The 15753-nt window shown below is 43.2% G+C and overlaps 2 protein-coding genes across 6 annotated transcripts in view; both read right to left on the bottom strand.

Annotated features, from left to right (window-relative positions):
* LOC115011995 (inactive phospholipase C-like protein 2) overlaps positions 1-6834 on the bottom strand; it is a 59749-nt gene extending 52915 nt beyond the window's left edge. For both annotated transcript variants that reach the window (XR_003832630.1, XM_029437350.1), the window contains exon 1: positions 6072-6834. Coding sequence is in view for 1 of the 2 variants with exons in the window: in XM_029437350.1 (XP_029293210.1) it covers positions 6072-6374 (303 nt within the window). In the remaining variant the exon portion in view is untranslated. The remainder of the gene's footprint in view (positions 1-6071) is intronic.
* Positions 6835-13414: 6580 nt separating this feature from the next.
* Positions 13415-15753, bottom strand: part of stat5a (signal transducer and activator of transcription 5a) — a 43988-nt gene continuing 41649 nt past the window's right edge. For all 4 annotated transcript variants that reach the window (XM_029437732.1, XM_029437733.1, XM_029437735.1 and 1 more), the window contains one exon: positions 13415-15684. In XM_029437732.1, coding sequence (XP_029293592.1) covers positions 15561-15684 — 124 coding nt within the window. In that variant the 3' untranslated portion in view covers positions 13415-15560. The remainder of the gene's footprint in view (positions 15685-15753) is intronic.

Raw genomic sequence — 15753 nt, 5'->3', positions numbered from 1 at the left:
TTTTGTTAAACTGCTTTTAATGATTGCAAACGGTTTCATCATCCTGAGTCACACAGCCCTCTTCCGAGTGCACTGTTACATTCCTTTCCTGTCTTCCTGCACATTACCAAAACAATGTGATTGAGAGGATGTGCCACATGGTCTACAGGCGATAAAAAACATGGCAGAGCAAAGCCAGGTGCAGCATCTCTCACAGACATATTGTCTCCCAGTCATCCATCGGACCCAGATGAACCTGGGGAACATCCAGCCTGACACGACTGTTACTCTTCCTTACTTATGTCCTTGAGATGACAGCAGCTGTCCTGAGAGACCCTTCTGGTGTCATCTCCTGGTCAAACTGATGCCCAGAGAAAAAGTCACGAGGACCACACATGCAGTAAAACGCCGGCACCCTGCCCCCGATGGGGTGTCACGACGCAAGGATCATCAAGATAAGGCATCGCCCCTGCTGTTGTCCAAGCAAATCAATTGTTCTTTTTTTAAATAGCTGTTTTTTGGCCCGGGGCCCAATTGGAATCAAGGTTAATTCAGGTTCCAGCTTAAGTTGTTATCCTTTAACGGACTAAAGAAGGAGGACGCATTAGAAGTCGAGTTTGGACAACCCCACCCTCGTGAAACTAGAGACGGCCACAAGGAGAGAGGAACTCACAACAAGGGAAAGTGAAACACACCAAATCCTTGTCAGAGCTGTAATAGCAGTTGGTTTAGTCTAGTGTTTGCTAATTAGCATTAGTGCTTTCAAATTGTGGCAATTCAATTCAATTTTTCCCTCCTTCTTTTCTCTGCTCTGATCTGACGCAGCTTCAAGCGATACGACAATTTGGACAGACAAGAGAAACTTACTATGTCTATTAAATAACCTTGAAGTAACAAACGTAAAACATACATAAATCGCAGCTCGTCTTTGTTTAAAGTCACTCCGCTGAGATGTTAATCGCTCTCGTTGGAGGAATGTATTTGGGGTTCTTGAGCTCAGTGTTTCTCTGTGGGTGAGTGACCTTTCCAAAACTGTCGATGCTTTTGCTCGCTGTCTGACACCAAGCTGTGGATTCAGATACAAAGAGGCCTATTTGAGATGTTTGTATTTTGCGGATTGCTGCTTAGAGAGAAGCAGCCAAGAGAGCAAGCGATGATTCAGCAGCGTCAGACGTCTGTAATCACCACTTCACATCTTCTCCTTTCCAACGCAGTGCAGATCTTTGTTTTCCAAAAATATGTAAGCGTTCAGTTCAGAGTCCTGCTGCAGGAAGGCATGGGGATGACTTAAGTCTTTCAAAGAGATGTGCATGTTATTCTAACTTTTTGGATGTCTATCCATATTCCATTACTTTGGATGAAATGTTTGAAGGGAGCTCTTAATCTACGTAAAGCCTCCTCCTCATCATCATCATCATCATCATCATCATCATCATCTCTGATGATCCCACTAAATGTAATCAGTGTTATAAGTTCAGGCTTGTACTGAGGTGTCCTCAGTCCTCCAAAGGATCAGCTAAATCTCACATTAGCTAAACAACAGGCAGCCTGACAGTGGGATCCATCAGGGGACAGACATCCAACAGATCCCCAACAGCTACGTTTCTACACAGGTTTTAAACTAACTTTTGAAATGTCACAAAGAAAAAACACATTATTTTTCATTCGCCAGGAGTCAAAAATAATAATTTTCTTTTTACTGTCAGCTGGCACTAACTAAGACATTTGATACTAATCAATTTGTTGCTGTTGCTTAAAGATGAAACCAAAGAAATGCACTTGTATTTGTTCAATGCATCAATTAATAACTGATACAGCCTTAAGCATGCAAAACAACAGTATGCAGGACGGCATCTGGGGGCTACAGAGGACGGACATTTCATCAGGCTCATCTTGCTCAGCAGACATCATAAAACATAATGTTCTTTATTGACAAAATAATGTCCAACTCAAGTGAGTTTAAACAATGGGGATATTGAAGAAATAATATCATAATCTAACCCCAGGTGGTTTTGCAGAGCTGGAGCGTTGGAAACATGCTGTGCAGAAGAAGTGCGAGCTTCCTTTCTATTTGCATAAGTCTATATGTTAGTCTCTAAACAAATATATGCAACGGCAGCTCTATTTCACCACTCGTTTTGCATGTGAAGCAATAACTGACCATTTGTTGTTTAGAATAACATAAAAAGCCATATATTCGCGGGGGCCTCGACCAATTTCCATCACACTTAAAGTCACACCACAAATTTGGAGCACGGTGACCAATTCTTTTCACAGGGTCTATAATTACGTGTAGAATCAATGTGTTGGTGCCAAAGCACACCTTCACATTATAACAAGTTCCACTAATACTATTCCGCCCCCCAAGGGGAAAGATATTTTTAACGCCGTCATAGTGAAGAAATCCTCCAGATTCTAGGAACGTTCAGATAAAAGGACCAAGCGATGGCCCTCTGATATATATCTCGCTGGACCCTCGAGGGATGAATACTAATGCACCGTAAAAAAGATCATCCGCCCATCAAGCTTGGGCACTCATGTCTGCATGCTCAGCTTTAACACTGGGACATACTGGTCCTCTGTTGAGTCTCTGGCACGATGCGTGGGAGCTGTTATCAGGGTACTGGACTGTGTTTTCTATTTATAATCGGTCAGTGAATGGAGGAGGATGACTTCACCAAAGGCAGGTTTGAAGATGCAAGTGTACCACCATGTCAGCTCGTGGAATGTTCTGTCCTTTAAAAAAAAAAAAAAAAAACCTTAATTCTTAGAGATACCAAATTTAGTTGACCTAAATCCAAACGAGTTGAATCTCTTGCCTTTTAGACTGATTGGAAATCAAAAGCACCTCCTGTAGGATGTTCTCTTTGTCACTCCGTCCACTCTCAGTCAACAGGATTGAATCCGTCCATAAGCCAATCATCTATGTCTCCTAGTGAGCATCCCAGTGCACTGTTGAGCTGATGAGGGGCACACTGGGGCATGTTGGCTGACATCTTGTATCTGAGGTCGTGAATTAGAAGATGGATTAATATCCTGCCACTCATGGAGCCAGAGAGGTGGATGGGAGAGAGGACCGTACGGCAGGATAATCGTGTGATCTGTATTAATTTTCATTCCTGATGGACCTTTACAGTGTTACATCGTTGATGCGTTTCCTTCTTTTTGGATTCATTTCAATCCTAACCCTAGAACTGTTTTTTTTTTGTTTTGCAGATCTCTGAAAATAACTGTTTGACCTTTAATCTGCTGCTAAGGTTACGGATTCTCCAGAGTGCAGAGGTGGGGGAAGAAAGAGTGAATACAAAAATAAAAAAAGGAGACGGGGAAAGATATGGTTGAGAGAGAGATGCAATAATATTAAGATGCAATAGAGTCATCCTTAGATTCTTCCCGAGTTGCGCCCGCTGTCAGTTCCCTCCACCCAGCAGCCAGGCTGGAGCCGGCCTTGCAGCTGTCCAAAGTCCAGCGTTACATAACAAGGCTGCATCACAAACCCCCCTCTAGCCACTCTGCAGCCTCTCCACCATGACACTGTCACCCCGCTGAGGAAATGGCAAGAGGACAAAGTTGCATTCCCGCATGAGGGACAGACACACAAACTCCGCTCTTCTAAGATTTGCTTGTTGAGGACCAAGTTAATGAGGTAATGCAGTGCGGTAATTGCTCATTTGCTTCCCTATTCCCATGGAACCGTGGCCCCTTCACCTTTTAAACCTTCACTCAAACACACACACAGAGAAAAACGCAGCTCAAGTGTGGGTGGCTGTGACTGAAGCTATACATGAAGCGACTCTACAGAATGGCTGACCTGATTTTCCAGCATGCTCTGCTCAAACAGGACGTATCACTTGGTGAATATAATGTGCAATGAAGAGCTGCTCAGGGAAATCAAACCGTACTGAGACACACCTGCTGAACAGGAGACAGTATCAAATGGTACAAGACATATTTCAGGCTCGGTTTCACCTTGAATATATTTGAATGATCAAACCTGCTGAACGTAAGACAGAGTGACTGCTAACAAGATGCAGCTGAAGGACTTTTGTCTACTCGAAATTGTCCTCGAAAAGGAGATGTCGGACTGGTGGTGTGTTCGGAAGAAAGTCTATGGAAATGCCTTTTTTTAGTTTAATATCTGCAGAAGTGTTTGAACTGTCTGAAGTGCAGATGAAACATAAAAGAAGGGAATTCCAGCAGCTGTGCACAGTTTAACACCATACAGTTTCCCTGCATCAGTTAAGTGATCAGCCTTTCACGTAAGAGGAGCCGTAGTAATGTACACTGCATGGGGTTATTAAATGCAACTGTAGCGGGTCACACTCAAGTGACAAGAGTCCACAAACCTTCCGTGTCATTCAATACACTCAAATACCTGCAGTATGCAGATTCATCTGGATTCCAAATACATGACACAGATAGTGTCCCTCCAAGTGTGGTGAGATCACCGCTGGGTTATGGAAACTACACCTCGACACAGCCTCAGGTGCAGTTAGTGGGTTCGTGCGTCGCCGCCGACGAACTCATTTCTAGAGCCGTCCTTGGTGATTCTAGGAGACAATACATAAGGCTTCGCTGCGCTTCATCACAGTGCGCCAGCGGAGCTCTGCGGGATCACTTTCCAACGGTATATGAACACGATATTCAGGGAATCAGTCTTTGAAGATGTGTTATCAATCACACAGACAGCACAATCCCCTACAGCTTCCCCGTCACGTTTTTGCTCATGAGCTTCACAGACGTGGACCGATCGTTGCGTCGGGGAGAGGAGGGATTTAGGGCTTTCAAGACATGTGATAACTCAAGATTTCTTTTTAGTGAAGAACAAAAACAGCCAGAATTGTACCTTTTATTTAGATTCTAAGTCAGCGTCTGTGTCCATACATACATGCATGATGTTTGTGAGGGGGGGGGGGGGGTGGTGCACTGTGTTTGCCCACATCCAAAGGGAATCTAATAATGGGGGTAACAAAGAATTAGTTGTGTTTTGTGTCAGTTGCTAAGCAAACTAGGTCTGATGTGACAGAAACTCTCCAGTGTGTCCCACCTACACAATACGTGTATCTCCACCATAGACCCCAGGATGCAGTCTGTCATGTTGACGTGCTGTAAAACCAATGCATTCACTCACCAGTGCACTTAAAAGCATATCATGGGGTAACATTACATAAATCTGAGAGGAAACTTGCCAGCTTGCCTATGTGTGTTTGAAGAAGACCAGTTAATTAACCTCCAGTAATGGGAGCACTAATAAGTGACATCACACCATCCATTACTGAAAGAGCTATATGGAGAGCACACAAATCAGGTTTATGTTCGGCACAAGTTTCAACGCACAAATTCTGCGCACCATCTGTTTCACCTCAAACCTGCTAGGACTTCTACATTGTCAAGTGTTAGAGAAATGAACCTGCAACTAGACTAAACACGTATTATTCTTGTAATACATTCTAACACCGATATCCAGCGCAGAGGAATGTTAGAGTATAGTAACCTAAAAAAGATCACAAACACAATACAACTCTCTGCAATGACTGTAACTGCAGCTGTGGCCAAAGCATCCAAAGAATGCAAATTCTCAGGCTCATTTTGCTTCAGTTTAAAGTGGCATTAGAGAAGCAGTCTGCACGAGGAGTTTAGGATCTCTGCAGAACAAATGTATTCACCAAGATGATTATAGCACCTGATTGCATGCCAAAGTGTCTTTTTAGTGTTTGATAGACAACATGTAGGACCCAACAGTCAGCGTGTCCGAAGTAAAGATTGTAGCTGAGTGTATTAAACATTTATGTTGTTGCTAGTATGGGGACATAGATCTAATTCGGGGTAATCCCCTTATCCATTATCTCGCAAACTTCTACTGAGAGTTGCTCAAATAAAAGCATCTTAAGTCTCTTATGTTGGGACCCAGTGGAACTCTAAGGACCCCTGGAAGTGTCTGAAGAACACTTTAGGTAACTGGGCTCACCACACATTTGTGCAGCCTTGTCTTGTTTTGTTCCGCTATAATGTGGCACAGACACTTAGAGAATTCCGCTTGTGTCACCTTGACAATAGTTGACAAGGAGAATTAAGTGTTTCAACCAACCAACCTTCATGATGCCGCAAGGTATGTTCCCAGCTCCCTGACTTCTCTCTGCGGAATGATCACGGCTGCCACTCCCGATCCTTGGACTGCTGTGCTCCCTGTACCGTCCATTGGTGTAAACTCCTTCGGCCCCGTAGCCGTGGGCAGCGGCCGACACCTCCAAGTACGCCCGGGTACCGGTGAGAGTCAACGCAGCCGCTTCGCCGGTGATTCCCGCTGTATTGGTCGCGCCCTGGGCAGGCGGGGAGCCGATGTTAGGATCCAGAAAATGTCCCGACACAACATCTGAAGCGTGTACCCCTGCCATGGTGTTACAATGCCCTCCTCTCCTCAATGTAAAAACAGCCCATTTTCTCAAAGCACGGTGGACTTGTTGACGTCCAGGGAGGCTCGTCTTCTTCTCCTGATCACCAGAGCTGGTCCATCACCGGAGCGCACGGCAGCGTCTGAAGCCGGGCAGATAGCGAGCAGACGGCGTACCCCGCACGCGACCTCCTCCGATTAGCTTTCTGGAGGCGTGTGCTCCAAAAATACTGGAAATACTGACTTGTGCTGAGGGTTTGCAGCTTGCACTTTCGTCTCCTTGTCCTCAACAATGTGTTTCGCTCACCACGTCCGCTTGTGAGGACTGTCGGCGGTGCGCATCGCCTCGAGTCATGCTCACTTTTGCAGCGCTTGCAAACAGGAGAGCTTCCCCCCTCTCATATGCATCCGCGGGACAAATTCAAGATAGCCAGAGCGCAATCGCAATGAGCCCCAAAACGCATGTTCACATGAGCGCGTGCATGTACAATTAAACCCAGAATCTCGCGCGCGCAAACACAATTTGATTCTTCAGACGTGCGCGCGCACCATCTCCCACCACTAGCAAACAGACCATATTGAATGTTTGTGAATTCAAGGCCAAACATTGGAACATTTCTTCTGTAATTTAGGCTCTTTAGTTTTAATAGAGGGGAATTGTAAATGAGTTTATCTTTGATGGGAACTACATGGAGCTTGTAACTGTCACGAACTCTCTCTCTACCAAATACACTCTCCGTAAGAGCTCGCTATTTATAACAATTATACAAAATAAGCATATAATACAAACATCAAATCTGTCATTATTTTCTCCTCGTTTATATTTAGTGGAAGCATTCTCATCTCATGAGGAGTTGGACATTAAAACGCTACAGTGTTGTTTTATAATGAGTCTTATACGAAGAAGCTTGTGTTAATTGTCCCGAGCCTTTTCTCATCTGGCCTCTGCACCACTTTATTTTTATTTTCCACAAATAAAATCCTGTTAGGATCCTCTCATCAGGAGACGGTGATACATGGAGGACAGTTCACTGCAGCGTGGTTAACAAAGCTATTCATTTTTAGAGGTTTGGATTGTAAAATTTTACAATCTTGAACGAATGATGAATGATTGTCCATACTTTTACAACGTTGGTCTTTTCTCTACACACTACATCTATTGCATGTGTGTCCATCCTGGAAGAGGGATCTTCCTCAGTTGCTCTTCCTCAGGTTTCTTTGGGGGAGTTTTTCCTTCTCTGAATAGAAGGTCTAAAGACTGCAGAGGTCGTATGCTAAATAAAACGGACTTGGTTTGAGCCTGACTAACATTGATGACACAACGTGTTCTTGTTTCCAAGGTAATGTGTTGCAATACAGGAGTACAAAGAAAAGACTCACTGGATATGTTTCCTCATTGAACTGCTTATTGTAGCTTTAATGATGGGAATCCTGCTCACACCTCAAAAACTGTTTTTCCCCCCATCAAGCGTGTTAAGGAAGATAGTAACACATTAATTTCACAGCATCACTCTTCATCAAAGATGCAAGACTGCTCTTCCTCCGCCCCACCTCTCCTCTTCTTAGCTATTGATTCAGCAGGAGGAAACAACAGAGTGGAGACTGTAAATATTAGTCCCACTCATTTACTATCGTAAATTGGAAAGACAGTTTGTGCAACATCATTGAATACTGACCCCTGTTTCACATACCATAAAACTGAACATCTGCTCACGCCTGAGGCCTGAGGCCAGTCCAAAATAAACTACAACAATAGTGTAACAATCAACGTCAGGGACAACTTACATCATCAGAAGAAACATGGCCAGTAAGCTGGGATAATAATGCAACCCCATGTATAACCTACTGAGGAAGCAAATCAAAGCTCTGTATGAAAGGAGTCATGTGCAGCAGAGGGCGTCTGCTTATAATTGTTAGATGTGGCTAATGAGAGCCGAAGTGATGTCTTTACATCACGGACAGACTTGATTCCTTTATCAGGGTTGTTATCCTTTATGTAAAGACAATAAGCAAAAGGGAAATTCTTTTCTGGTAGATAGCAACGCCCACATGACACACAGCGGATTACTGTACACGGTGTGTAATCATCGGATATGTTTTGTCAGAGGGCGAGACAGTCTGAAGAAGTTAAGGGTCTTATTCAAGGGTGTTTCTATTCTACATGGATACTTTTCAAAGACCTTGGTGGTGATAAGTGGTTTAATCTGTAGCCAAAACACAGCCTCTCTAATCACATTCAGTCCCATGAATGAGAATGACTTACAGTACTACTGTTGGAGCCCAGACACTTCTCAAGGACGGGCAGGACGGAGAGAGGGAATAATATCTGAGAATTTATGATGCGACCGAGGGAAAGAGAGAAAAGGGGATGAAGGAATGTAATACTTGCTGGTAGACTGAGAAAATAAAGGGGGGGGGGGGGGGGCTGGAGAGATCACATGCTCCCTTCCTTTTCCTCTCTCTCCCCCCTCCCCACCCCCCCTCCCTTGTGATTTCTCAGGATCATGTATTATGCATTCTCAGAAATAATTCAGCAAAGGTTCTGCATTAAAAGCCTCCTCGCCTGGCCCAAGTGTCTCACTGAAATGCGAACAGTCTGACGGCCAGTCTCCAAACACCAGCTCCACGTGGATTTTAACTTGGGGGGGGGGGGGGGGGTGACCACAGGGGGTGACCACAGGCAGGCTTGTGAAAGGGGCCTCACCACCCACAAATTCAGTGAAAACATCCGAATGAAACACCAGATCACGAGTGTTTGTCTGAGGCAAAAAAAAAAGAAAGCTTAAATAAAATAGCAAGCGAGGCGGTATCGACACTCATGAACACTGACATGGCAGTGTCACTCTAAAATAACGCCCTTGTTGTTTTAGAGTGACACTGACATGGCAGTGTCACTCTAAAATAACGCCCTTGTTGTTTTTCATTGAGCTCTGCTGTAGTTTCCTGTGGCAGGATGTCAGCCATGCCTACAGTTCGGCACCGCTCGCCCTCCTGCCTCTCCCTGCTGCAGGATCTGTCAGCTCCAGACCAATGGATCTCCATCGCCATACCTTCAGGCTTCTAACTGCCCCCTCCCCCCCCCCCGGGACCCATCAGCAGAAGCCTGTCATCCATTTTATTGATGACAGCTGGCTATTGATCAATCTCCTAATCCCAGCTGGCTACAGGGGAATAGGAGCGACCCTTCTATCACCCGGTCAAACGTTCAGGATTTATTACCACACGACAGTTTTGTAGAAAGCCGATTTGTTCCCTCACACCTTTACTCCTCATGTACAGAGTCTACGGCATCATTTATAGTTCCCTTTTTCTATTTTAAACATTCTTTTCTGGGCCTTTTTGCCTTTATTAGATGGGACAGCCGAATATAGACGGGGGGAGAGAGGGCCTGTGCCACTGCTGAGGACTCAGCTTTAGTAAATGGAGTAACTACTCCACTTCTTTCTCACTTTAAAGAAAGATAGCACATTCTGTAGCTGAGGTAGAGCAACAATGTTGTTCCTATTCATTTTGAAAGAGCAACAGCCAGTAGGGGAAACTCCAGCATTCGACCGACCAAATGTGTAACTCCATGACTCACTGACTCCAGGACAGACCCCACTCTGCTGTGGTCCTGCTCCTCTGTGCTGCCCGGGCCCAGGCCTGTCCCACAACCCTCAACCCAACAGTTAGGAGAAGAATGAATCCAGCAGAGCCTTCGGTCCTGGGACCTCCCGGGCCCAGATGGGATTACTGTGGGGGTTTTTGCCCCTTCCCACACACCTACCCACAGTGGGCCCGCTGCTGGGACAAAAATAAAACCACACGAACAATAATCTACGTCTCACAGATACGTGAGCGTGAATTATACATTTGAATGATAAAGAGGAAGTTCCTGCTGCTCACAGCCGGGGAGCAGAGGGTGGGTCTTCCTGAGTCTTTCCACCGCACTTCCTGTTCCTGCCCGAGAACTTTGCATAAAATCTTCCCCACGCAGGCTCTTTACTCAACATAGGTTTTTATTGTTCCTTTTCCAAACATGAAAACACAAGACAGGAATCTAAATGAAGTGACAGGTGGCACATGTTTCCCAATGATGTAGAAGATTTATTCAGATACACATTTTGCATATTTAAGTGTTTCAGGGAGGATGGGGTTGGCCTGTCACACTTGTCCCTAACGGCAGCAACATGAAGTACCTGTACACGCAGGATGCCAGTCTAGTCCATCTTTAATGAGGCGTTGCATTTTATTCACTTTATTATTAAAAACTAACCCTATGCTTTAGCTCAACTAAGCTTTATGCTCACTGCTTTTTGTTTCATTTACGATGTGATGTCACCTCATATCTGTCGGTACAGGGCTCCTCCAGATCCACTGCACTTTCCTGACACCTGCTGGTGACATGGTGGCTTAGCTGCGCTAGAATAAAGAACCAAAGTTTGTGCTTCTTCTGCAGAAAACCAACCGGATACATCTTCTTTTCAGCAAATTAACTCAAACTTAAATGTCAAATAATGGGCCAGCCATATTAATATGTCTGAGTTATTTCCCAGCTCGATGGAAGATGTGCACAGAACATAGTATTTAAAGACACCAGTGTTGTTATTGAATTAATCACTATTATTTTTGAAGGTAAGGCTGATAGACTTAGGGTATTAAACACCATAATATACAATATAGGCCCTGAAACCAAGGACAGCCAGTGAGTCTCTCAGCACATTCCCCTCGTATCTGGAGTGATCTTTGAATGTAAACATTGAACCCAAACAGAAATGTATGTGTGAGAAGCTTCGCGACTGTCCCTGACAAACCAAGGCTATGAGAAATAAACATACTGATAAGAACATCCTTGAGTCAGCAGAAACACAATAAACAACTATTTCTACTTCTAATTAGGATTACAAAAAGAGAAATAAAATAAAAGTAAAGTTGGATTAAGACAGCACGACTTTACTACAACCTGCATAAAGACTCTTTGAAAAAGATTGAACAAAATGAAAGTATTATTGTAATATATTTCATAATATCTATTTTTCTGTGTATATTTTGTGACAAAGTATTTCTATATACCATGTGTCATCCTGTTTGCATCTCAATTATTATATTTACATTATAAACATTATACAATCTGCTTTAGCAATTCTGTACTTTATTATGGTAATGCCAATCTTTTCTAATTAAATATTGTAATTTTAATTAAAAACAGACACTGATAAATCTACTGTTTAAAGCATATTATTTTAGGACCCACCTCTCCAGTGAGTATCATGTCAGGTGCACACCACAGTGCTCGTGCACATTATATTATGTATATATTATATATTATAATGATATAACCGCTGACCTCTTGGAGCCCTGCAGTGGATTACGATGTGATCTGCGCATATTTTCAGCCTTTCTTGCAGATAATGTATAAATAACTACAGGCGTGCAGTTTATAATCAACCACAAGCACCTGTTTGTCTCTCCAGGAAGCAGCCACAGTTCTAATGAAAATCATTTATGCAATAACTGGTCACATCAATCTTTCTTATCACGTTTCCCAGACGTGACACCTGGCAGGTAATTAACATTTAAACCTCAGCTCTAATGCACACGCAAACCATATCTGATATGTTTCTAATATCCACCAGGAGGCAGAAGGGAGCTTATTCAGAGCATGTGTGATGAGCAGCCTGTTTCCACGTGTGAAAAATAACAATTTAACTTGTTGTAAGATATTATAGGAGAGTGCTGCTTGTGTATGTACAACATCTAACTATTAGTGTCTCTCCAGCTGGAACTCACCCTCTCGTATGTGCAGGTTTGAGTTGCACCATCCTGGCACAACAATCAGTTTACATTCAGTTTGTGTGTTAATGCAGCTGAAAACATTATTACATCCAAGATGATTGAGTAGATTCAAAAGGAACCAATGTGTCAAATGTCAGAGGTTCCCACCTACACATATAATACTTTTTTACAACTCCAATACCCTAAATCAGGGGTTTTCAAAGCGTTGGGCTTCCCCTCAGAACATTTTTGCTCAACACCTGGATGCCTGAAGGATCTGGATCATGATAATGTTATTTAATGTCATCGACATTCAACAATTGAGCCAAGAAAGCCTCATATTGCTGTTTGACATCCCTTCAGACGACAACGAATACATTAAAAACACATCTGTCCTCAGACATCTGTTAGTTCTGACTCGGGGAAAGTAGGAAAAAACTATAAAATTCCCCCAACGTGCTGAGAACTGCCTTTAACCAAATCACACACATGCAGGCTCCTCTGTGTGACATACTTTTGATAACTTATGTGATATGTTTTCACTTTCCATTCACTGAGCCTCCCCTGAAACTGTTTCAGTCCTACAGCACCGAAAACCTCTGCAAACCTAAATGCATAACAACTTGCTATGACTTGATGCCTTGTTGTCTGCATGTGTTATACACCATCTGTGTATATTTAACCTCATTTGTAATGTTTCATTTATTGTATGTGTGAAATCGACGCGTGCTGACGGGTTACTCTGCTGCCTTCTTGGCCAGGTCACAAATGTCATCTCAATGGGTATACATTTAGAAGGATCAATCATGGTCTTCCTGTTAATAATTATATTGTACAAAAATGACAGGAAACCGCACTGGAGATATTAAAAGATGACATAAGACATAAGATGAAATAAATATACCCAAACAGTAACGTATTCATTTCATTTCAAGCATCATTGGCGTCATCAGGGAGCGGTATGAAGAGTTTCTCTGCAACATGAGGGACTTTCTCAGGTAAACTCCTGCGAAAGACATTTCCTTCCACACAAAGCCACAAGTTGTATCACACAGAACGCCTCACACACTGCTTTGCAATAGTTTGTTATGCATTTCAAAATAAAATCCTGCAGAGAAACTAATTCCACATGTTGTAGCAGCAGTTCAAAGGTTCCCCACATACACTGTTTCTGATGCAGCCACACACACACACACACACACACACACACACACACACCTGCTGAGTCCACGCGGAGCTCCTGGAGTGTCCCTCTGCTGCTCGGGAATTAAATTGATGGTGTTGACTGCACACATTAAAAAAAATAGCATTTATTTTTGTAGTGACATCAAAATCGTTTGTACTTCTACAGGTTGAGTTAAAATTATTTATAAAACTTTATTTTTTTTTCCTCTTTTCAACTCAACAGCTGTTTTTTCTCTTGGAAAAGCTTCAAGTGATAAACCCGAACCACAAACATGGTACAAACATCAAACAGCACACAGCGCCATCTACATCATCAGAAACAAAGAAATACACAGTCTACAGTGGAACAAAGCTTTAAAATGATGAGAATCATGTTCATCGTGTTCATCATGTTCATATATCACAAGTAGCTTGAGATTTCAGAAAACAAGGGACGAAAGCAAGATACAAAAATAAAATGTGAGGAAGAAATGAAAAGATAAACAAGGGAATATCTTTAATACTGTTATGTCTGTCGGACAAACACAAAAGTACATCATAAATTCTTTTGTGACTTCCAGTTGCTCCGTGTCCTTTTGGAACTTCTTGCGATACGAGACGAGACACTTCTGCTCGGACTGAGGACGTATTTGTACGTACGGATATCCTCAACAGGGTCATGCAAAGGGGGGTACATTCAAGAGGGGGAGTGCCAGAGAAACAATAGTAAAATAGAATTATGATAGACAAAATAAATTCATATATTCTGTATACATTGATCTTTTCTATTTGGCTTATACATCACTAAGCAAAGCGATTCATTCCTGAGGTGTAAGGCTGTTGACATATTTTCTTTTCAGCATCGTGTGCGTGTGTGCGTGCGTGCGTGTGTGGAGGGAGCTGGGTAATAGTCTCATCCTTCTCTACTAGGTATATCTTATGTGTAGCGACAAGGGGGACGCACAATGACAACTAATCTTGACCAATAACAGAAGCCCGACGAAGAAACTGACATGACACCTTGCATCCTTGAGCTCCTCGCGTGGCTGCTGAGTCCGTGCAGAGCATTCAGAAGCGTGCAACTATTCATCTACTGTGCATGTCCTGCAACTTCAGCTGCTGGTGCGCACTGCAACTTCAGCTGCTGGTGCGCACATGTTGTCGCACGGAGACTCGCGCGCGCAGGCTTTGCACACAGTGTCATGACACAGGTTCGGGGGACACAAGTGTGACGGACAGGCAGAAAAGTCAGAAGGGAGCCGAATATTCAGGACTACCGACCAGACATGTAACACTTCATATGGCTTCAAGCATAAAAGAGCGAACAGAGGAGATCTTCTTCACACATAAAAACGCAAATCACAAAAACAAAAACCTAATGGCCGTACCTACTGGTGTGAATGTGGTGCAGAAACAATAACAGAACCAATAGTATACAACGACTGTCAGTAGAATAATGCGAGGTAGCATTGATGAGGGGAACAGAGGGACCTGAGAGGACAAGCAGGCAGCGCCGGGTAAATACTTGAATTTGCATTTCTGTGAACAAACAGAAGATAAATAGCTTTGTGGGAGCGAGGGAGGTGCGTGAACCCCCCTGTTTCAGCTGGTGAACAAATCAGATAAATACATTGCACACTTACGCATGTGTACCGTGTGCTGATGTGTGTGCTGCCAGTTGCAGAAAGCAAAGAGGGTCACTCTGCCTTTAGGTTAGTGTATACGGATTTGAAATAAACAGGACAGTAACTCTGCAGAGCAATGACTCCGATTATGTTGTTAAGAGCAAAACTCTTCATTACTATTTCTTTCTTTTTTTTGTCAAAGGGGCAAGTTCAATGTCACTATCAAAATACTGATAACCCATGTACAAAGCAGAAAACATAACAAAATGAAATCATTCAACTGTTAAACTGACTTCATACGGTGGCATATTTTTAAAATCAATTGAAAATGCATGCACGACGTGAATGAACATTACCTTTTCTTTTCTTTTTCACAATATTGTAACATTGCAGGTTTTGCTTTACACCTAGTCTGTTTTACAAACACTTATGGACACAAATAAAACTAAGAGAAGTCACTGACATGCATGCTCTCATGCTGAACAGAAGAAAAAAAAAATCACAACCATTATTAACAGTTCACATAATAGCTATCTGAAAAAGAAAAGAGAAATTAATGGAATTAAACCATGAGAAATGTCAATGCGAGTGGGGCAAGTTGGGAGGCAGGGTTTGTTTGGTGTTGTCGCGGATTAAAAGGTCAAGGGTCAGGACTGTTGGCCGCCCCACTGGCTCTCTACAGGCCGCCGAAGGAGCTCCTCTACATGCCTCGCCACATCCATGGTGTCGTCCAGGTCAAAGTCTCCGTCCGCATCCAACATAGATTCACTCCTGCCACAGGACACAGAGTGGAGCCAAACCACACTCAGACAAGCTGGCAGCACATTACCAAAAGAAAAA

This window comes from Cottoperca gobio, chromosome 8 (genome assembly GCF_900634415.1).
Source record: "Cottoperca gobio chromosome 8, fCotGob3.1, whole genome shotgun sequence".
In the NCBI taxonomy this organism is placed as follows: Eukaryota; Metazoa; Chordata; class Actinopteri; order Perciformes; family Bovichtidae; genus Cottoperca; species Cottoperca gobio.
Note: the sequence above shows the minus strand (reverse complement) of the source record. Positions and strands in the feature narration are given on the sequence as shown.